The sequence below is a fragment of the Schistocerca piceifrons genome, chromosome 2, assembly GCF_021461385.2.
Source record: "Schistocerca piceifrons isolate TAMUIC-IGC-003096 chromosome 2, iqSchPice1.1, whole genome shotgun sequence".
Lineage (NCBI taxonomy): Eukaryota > Metazoa > Arthropoda > Insecta > Orthoptera > Acrididae > Schistocerca > Schistocerca piceifrons.
Genome location: NC_060139.1, coordinates 1,082,048,186 through 1,082,056,506, shown reverse-complemented (window position 1 = coordinate 1,082,056,506; position 8,321 = coordinate 1,082,048,186). Strand labels below are relative to the sequence as shown.

General features: G+C 41.1%; 1 protein-coding gene across 1 annotated transcript in view; it reads right to left on the bottom strand.

The window, feature by feature from the left end:
• Positions 1-1,344: 1,344 nt before the first annotated feature.
• LOC124777721 (dehydrogenase/reductase SDR family member 11-like) overlaps positions 1,345-8,321 on the bottom strand; it is a 47,494-nt gene continuing 40,517 nt past the window's right edge. The window contains exon 6 of the mRNA XM_047253219.1: positions 1,345-1,410. Coding sequence (XP_047109175.1) covers positions 1,372-1,410 — 39 coding nt within the window. The 3' untranslated portion in view covers positions 1,345-1,371. The remainder of the gene's footprint in view (positions 1,411-8,321) is intronic.

Below are 8,321 nucleotides of genomic sequence, written 5' to 3'. Positions count from 1 at the left end.
TCTTCTTTTGAAATCAATTATGGGCCTCATGAGATAACAGACACTCCATCTCACTGCCAATAAGCTGATTTATTGTCAGTCCTATTTTTAGGTAAAAGAAACATTCGTTACCTGAATATACGAGTAAAACATAGGAACAGATGGTGAAATGCCTGAATAAGGATGGAATGTGTATGAGTAATGATTAACAGTGGTTTAACATTTATGTGTCTTTGCTTACCACGTCGACTGAGTCCTTACACTATTGGTAAATAGTATAAAATGATAAAGTACTGTTTAACTTATATTTCACCTTTCTTCTCGTAGGCGGCAGATAATTATTATAATTTTACATGCCTTTCCTTTGCTTTATGTGTAAAATCAGTATTAATTATCTTGACAACCGCTGTCACATATTTATTTTTCCCTTAATTTTAACTTTCATTATTTAGAACACGGAACTACACAGGTTTTCCAAATATTATCAGTAATTGATGTGCAGCAACTAAATCATAGGTATAATTTAAGTTGTAGGTAAATGAAGGCACTATCTGTGGCAGACAGATGTGAAATCGCACAGTGGATGATGGAAGGGCTCGACAGAGCAAGAAATTAGTTTTTTTTCTCATTATGGAGACTGTAATTCTAGATGTATTGTATGTTATAGTATAAAATAGTGTCCAAAATGTATTAATATCGTTTATGAATTCATTATGAGTTAATCTTCACTTAATGTTTCACGACTATTATCCATCAATTTGAAACTATTTAGCAGATATTATTTTATAAAACTGTGGTAGAATATCATAAATTATCTTCTTGAAATCAGATATAAACAGATTTATGTGTCTCTTTCTTGATACTATAATAACTGTCACTAAACTTTCCCCACTGCTGACAAACTGAAAGCAATATTTTATGATTTTATTAGAGTTATGATACAGACCTTTTTACCCTTTTTCAAGGTTTAACTGCGTCTTATAAAATATTGCTTAAAACTGCCTGTTGATTCCTGCTAATACTTCAATCAGAAATAGATCGGTGTCACCTTGATCATTTTTCACCATAATATTTTGGCTGTTTCAAGAATGGTTGAAAAATCCAGAGTTTGTATCATACAGCACATTTAGTTACACTTATATCATCTACCCTCCTCCAGATTTATCTGAGTCTAAATTAATGGTTGTTCCTTCATTTGAGCATCTACATGAATGGATACCACTAAGTACTGCATTAAATGTCCATGTCAAAACGAAACAACGGTGGGTGAATGGTATTTTAATTGAAAGAGAAATTACAATTCAAACTGTAATGTTCTACTAAAAATCAGTTATTTTTTAATACAAGTCAACAACTCAATTCTGGAAACAATTTATAAAAACAGCGTAGACATTATTCACTGCAAGTAGGATATATGATGATGTCTTGAACCTGAAACAAACAATAATTTTACTCAGTTATTACCATATTCCTATTCTATTAAATATGTGATAGCTGTACATGCTAAGAGCATCTGCAAAACATAGTCTGGTGAATGATTTAGATGTTTCTCTTATGTGTGTCTTCCAATGCAATCCTGATAAATGTTAATAATAATTTCCTTTTAATGACGTTGTTTCAGTGATATTGACGAAACTATGATTCACTGAATATTGCAGAAATTGACAGAAATTTTTACAATATGTAAATATCTCTATGCATGACAATGAAGTCTGTCGTCAGCTTGCAAAAGAATTGTCGGAAGCAATAAATTTACTTATTACTGTATGAGACTTGAAAATAATTAAAGAAGGTAGTTTGTTTATATCTTTCTTACACCTACATGTATAAATGATTGGAAAGTCAAAATAATGAAAAATCACAAAAATTGCGGAAAATAGGAAGAAACTTTGTCAATGATTGAAGAACGAGAAAAATATTTATAAAATAATAATAATTATAATTGTCAGTTACCAAGTGTAGCAAGACACCTCACTATAATTAGATGATAGGTTTTTCGGAGATGTTTTACCAGGGAAGGTAACTTCGAGTAAAGATCCTATTTTAGTACCATTTTAGAAGTTATTAATAAAAATTAGTAGAAGATCCCGAAACATGGGCGCTAATTCAGAGCTAATAGTAGTATTACACATTGACTTAGTTTACTTAAGAAACGTAATTATATTCCGCCAAAAGCTGTCGACTTGTCTACTTTGTTTGTCGAAGTCGATCTGATTTGAGCGTTAATGATAATGACAACTTATGCAGAAAATATTTCGGGTTATGTTAACTTATATATATTCCGTGTATAAATACATATACTGTTGTGGGCTGGCAAGACAGCCAATCCACAGTGACGGGTAACCGAAAGGCACGCGCTTAAACTCACGCAGGCTGGCGTGAGGTCTGAAACAGGATACGTAATGAATGCTATAAAGAAAAGTACGTAGCTGCTAAAATACTTAACTTTAATCCACAATTGGTGAACATTGGTCTTGTTACTGTACATGCTTCCTTAGATACATAGCAAAGGATAAATGGCGCCTTGCTAGGTCGTAGCAATTGACTTAGCTGAAGGCTATGCTAACTATCGTCTCGGCAAATGAGAGCGTAATTCTCAGTGAACCTTTCCTAGCAAAGTCGGCTGTACAACTGGGGCGAGTGCTAGTAAGTCTCTCTAGACCTGCCGTGTGGCGGCGCTCGGTCTGCAATTACTGACAGTGGCGACACGCGGGTCCGTCGTATACTAGCGGACCGCGGCCAATTTAAAAGGCTACCACCTAGCAAGTGTGGTGTCTGGCGGTGACACCACATATACTGTACACACACAGTCCAACTGGAGATGGTCATGCGATAGAAACTGGTTTAGATAAATAAAGTAGGCAATATATCAGCTTTTGGAAGAATACAGTTCTGTTTTTTAAATACATTGCACCTGTGGAATGCTGCTCACATTTGATGAAGTCATACTGGAATTGCTGTATCCGGAAACCCCAGCTATCAGCGTTGGAAGTTTGAGTGCAGGCTGCCAAAGCTCAGGCCCTGCTGGTCACTCTACTTCATAGCAGGTAAACAATACGGCCGACCACAACAACGAGTTCGTTTTCGAGTAGATCTCCAGCAGAAGTCACTGGAACGGGAGGCACCCGCTTCGCCACTGGAGGCGCTGCAAGCACGGTACTACTTGCTTCGCCGTCCGCACTGGCCGAGCGGTTCTAGGCGCTACAGTATGGAACCGCGCGACCGCTACGGTCGTAGGTTCGAGTCCTGCCTCGGGCATAGATGTGTGTGATGGACCGTACTGGCCTATAACGAGATCCAGCCTTGCAGCAGCCGCCCTCGCTTCCTATGACCTCGACCCCACTTGGACTCTGTGCTCTCGCGTTGGTGTACGCCGGTTCACTTGAATATTGTTATCCTACCAAATAACTTCTGTCAGCGATAGGTGCCCACTGGACTCTGAATCACACCAATTAACCATCTGTAGTTACTGAACATAGGTACAAGGAAGTTAACTGCGAAGACACCATGGTTCACGGAAGAAATACTTGAGTTGATCGACGGAAGATGGAAGTACAAAAACGTTTCAGGAAATTCAGGAATACAGAAATAAAAATCACTTAAGGGGAAGTAGGAAGTGCGAGGAAGCTAAGACGAACAGGCTCCATAAAATATGTGAAGAAATCGAAAAAGAAATGATTGTCGAAAGGATAAACTCAGCATATAGAAAAGTCAAAACAACCTTTGGTGAAATTAAAAACAAAGGCGGCAACATTAAGAGTGCAATGGTAATTCCACTCTTCAATGCAGACAAGAGAGCGGATAGGTGGAAAGAGTACACTATGAGTGGGAGGACTTGCGTGAAGACGTGATAGAAGAAGAAACAGACTCGATAGGGGTGAGATAGGGGAGCCAGTATTAGAGCCAGAATTTAAACGAGCTCTGGGATCAAATAAGGCGGACGAGATAGATAACATTCCACCGGAATTTCTAAAATTATTGGGGGAAGTGACAACAAAACGACTGTTCACGTTGGTGTGTAGAGTGTACGAGACTGGCCAATATACCATCGGAAAAGCATCATCCACACTATTCCGAAGACAGCAAGAGCCGATAAGCGCGAGAATTATCGCGCAATCAACTTAACAGCTGCTGACAAGAATAATATACAGAAGAATGGAAAAGAAAATTGAGGACCTGGTAGATGACGATCAGTTTCACTTTAGGAGAGATAAAGGCAACAGAGAAGCAGTTCTGACTTTGCTGATGGTAATGGAAGCAAGATTGTAGAAAAATCAAGACATGTTTATGGGATTTGTCGACCTGGAAAAAGCGTTCGACATTGGTAAATGGTGCAAGATGGTCGAAATCCTGAGAAAAACAGCGGTAAGCTGTAGTGAAAGACGGGTAATATACAACATACGTAAGAATCAAGAGGCAACAATAATAGTGTAAGACCAGTAACGAAGTGCTTTGATTAAAACGGGTGTAAGACAGGGAAGTAGGCTCTCACCCATACTGTTCAATCTATACATCGAAGAAGCAGTGTCGGAAATAAAAGGAAGGTTCAAGAGTGGGATAAAAATTCAAAGTGAAACGATATCAATGATAAGATTCGCTGATGGCATTCCTATCCCCAGTTAAAGTGAAGAACAATTATGGGACCTGTTCAGTGGAATGAATAGTCTAATGAGTACAGAATATGGACTGAGAATAAATCGGAGAAAGAAGAAAGTAATGAGAAGTAGCAGAAATGAAAACAGCGAGAAACTTAACATCGCAATTGGTGCTCACGAAGTAGATCAAGTTAAGGAATTCTGCTACCTAGGCAGCAAAATAACCCATGACGGACGGAGCAAGGAGGACGTAAAAGCAGACTAGCACTGGTATAAAGGGCATTCATGGCCAGCAAAAGTCTATATAGCCCGCAATCCCCAATGTCAGGAAACGTTTTCTGAGAATGTACTTTTGGAGGACGGCATTGTATATTAGCGAAACATGTACTGAGGGAAAGCCGGAACGGAAGAGAATATAAGTATAGGAGATGTGGTGCTACAGAAGAATGTTGAAAATTAGGTGAACTGATAAGCTAAGGAATGAGGAGATATTCCGCAGAGTCGGAGAGGCAAGAATACGTGGGAAACATTGACAAGAAGAAGAGAGAGAATGAGAGGCCATCCGTTGAGACATCAGGGGAAAATTTCCATGGTGCTAAAGGGAGCTGTAGAGGAAGACAGAGATTGGAATACATCCAGCATATAACTGAGGACGTTGGTTCCAAGTGCTACACTGAAATTTAAAAAAAGACGGTATTAGTCCTTATCAAACGTCAGATCAGGAAGATTCTTATTTTCTGTGTTATCAGATTCAATCTTTTTGCTTCCTGAGGGCCTTGGTTGTGAATCTTTTCATTTTATGTGCTGTTGAAGTAAAGGTTTTATTTTATCACTGCGAATTGTGTTTTGCATGGATGTGTACTCACTCTGATCACTACAGGAATAGTGAAAGTGCACGAAAAGTAATGCTTATCTTATTTCGAAAGTACTTTTCATCATGTCTTACATACGATGCCTAGTGTCAAGGGAAAACGTCGGTTTGGTCTCGTTACAAATAAAATGTGTTTTCAAAATGAATTATATTCATCCGTTCGACAAAGTGCCTCCACATGAGCCTTGTGTGACTTTCGGTTTAAAGGCATGTATTGACAGAGACAACAAAACACGAACAGTAATCATAAATTTAGCACATACGGAGTATCTTCGCTGCATCGTGGTAGCAGACAGATAGTGGCGCGCACGCCAGCACACGAGACATAGTCGAGCAAGTGAGGTGGGGCAAGCATATGTTTGCAGACGTGATAAGTGCTAGAGCAAATGTCATTAAATGGAATAGAGCACTAGGCTAATGTGGGACTGCTCCACTGAATAGGGACACAAAATCAACCGAAAGAAACAATTTTGTTTGCAACTAGAGAGAATATCAGCATAAGTATCAGTATTTATCACGCGGACGCCATACAAACACCGAGAAACTAAACTACAAATATACATATCAAAAAAGTTTTGCATCACCTCGGTTCCGATAGTTCAGGAACCTGTACAGAAAATTGGAAGAGAGATCAACATAAACATCATTTCCTCCCTTTTTATTGCTCATGAAAACCACACTGTACGTGTTGCGCCACCATACAGCGAGACCTTCACAGGTGGTGGTCCAGATTGCTGTATACATCGGCACCTCTAATACCTAGTAGCACGTCCTCTTGCATTATTGCATGTTTGTATTCGTCGTGGCATACTGTTCACAAGTTCATCAAGATACTGTTGATCCAAATTGTCCCACTCCTCAACGGCGTTTCGGTGTAGATCCCTCAGAGTCGTTGGTGGGTCACGACGTCCATAAACAGCCCTTTTCAATATGTCCCAGGCATGTTCGGCAGGATACATGTCTGGAGAACATGCTGGCCACTCTAGTTGAGGGATGTCGTTATCCTGAATGAAGTCATTCACAAGATGTGAATGATGGGAGCGCGAATTGTTGTCCATGAAGACGAATGCCTCGCCAGTATGCTGCCGATATCGTTGCACTATCGGTCGGAGGATGGCATTCACGTATCGTACAGCCGTTATGGCGCCTTCCATGACTACCAGCGGTGTACGTCGACCCCACATAATGCCACACTAAAACAGCAGGGTACCTCCACCTTGCTGCACTCGCTGGACAGTGAGTCTAAGGCGTTCAGCCTGACCGGGTTGCCTCCAAACACGTCTCCGACGATTGTCTGGTTGAAGGCACATGCGACACTCATCGCTGAATAGAACGTGATGCCAATCCTGACCGGTCCTTTCGGTATGTTATTGGCCCCATCTCTACCTCGCTGCATGGTGTCGTGGTTGCAAGGATGGACCTCACCATGGATGTCGGGAGTGAAGTTCGCATCATGCAGCCTATTGCGCACAGTTTGAGTCGTAACACGACGTCCTGTGGCTGCACGAAAAACATTATTCAACATGGTGGCGTTGCTGTCAGGGTTTCTCCGAGACATAATCCGTAAGTAGCGGTCGTCCAGTGCAGTAGCAGCCCTTGGGCAGCCTGAGCGAGGCATGTCATCAACAGTTCCTGTCTCTCTGTATCTCCTCCATTTCTGAACAACATGGCTTTGGTCCACTCCGAGACCCCTGGACACTTCCCTTGTTGAGAGCCCATCCTGGTACAAAGTAACAATGCGGATGCGATCAAATCGCGGTATTGGCCGTCTAGGCATGGTTGAACTACAGACAACACGAGCCATGTACCTCCTTCCTGGTGGAATGACTGGGACTGATCGGCTGTCGGACCCCCTCCGTCTAACAGGCGCTTCTCGTGCATGGTTGTTTACATCTTTGGGCGGGTTTAGTGTCATCTCTGAACAGTCAGGGGGACTGTGTCTGTGATAAAACATCCACAGTCAACGTCTATCGTCAGGAGTTCTGGGAACTGCGATGATGCAAAACTTTTTTTGATGTGTGCATCTGCCGAAACACTAGAGTAAATGTGCCGGACGATTGCCAGGAGGAACGCACGGCGTAAATACAATTTGGAGAGAAAGGTAACGACCTCATCTACGAAAATAGAAGAAAGATGTACCTTTTCTTTCGTCAATGAGTCGGTGACAGAAAGCTTTAGAACTTTAGGCCACAAAAAGTTTTACTACTTACTCTCATAAAATATTTTACCATAAACTTAAATCTCTTCTTGACACATTTTGGAATTTTTCTGTTCACTAGAATACGTCTTTGTTATTTCATTTAAGTATGGTTCCCCAACAGCAAAAATTGTGTGAACGGCTAACGCTTTCCTAGTTTTAATAAATTTGAGCCCCTCCGGTGATTAGTAATTTAAGGTAAGCGTCATGGAAGCTACTGCAGGCGACCAGAGCACTGAAGCTGCAGCCCGCTTGCGTCGTCTGTTCACAGCAGACAAGAGAGTGGTTGTGGGAAATGCTACTGTCAGAATGCCTCTGGTGGTCAAGGGGCTCCAGTTACATTTTAGAGGGTAGACTACTATTGTTGGTAGTTTATAGGTTACAGGCCGGTGCAACCCTGATAGATGTATGAAGTCTTATTGAGATGGTTTTCCTAAAGTGAGCATCTTGTCCAGAAGTTCCACTTAAGTGCTGCATATGACGAGAGAAATTTGTTGGTTAGTGCTCAGAGGAATGGGGCAGCTTTTTCACATCAAGTCTGGTCATTCCCCGCTGCCACCACAGGCGATATATTTGAGGTATGGCACTTCAAGAATGTGAAACGTGTCAGATATGGCCGAGAAAGCATATGGTGGTGGAAAGAGAGGACATCTACATTTTCATGGCGGTGTGCAAATTA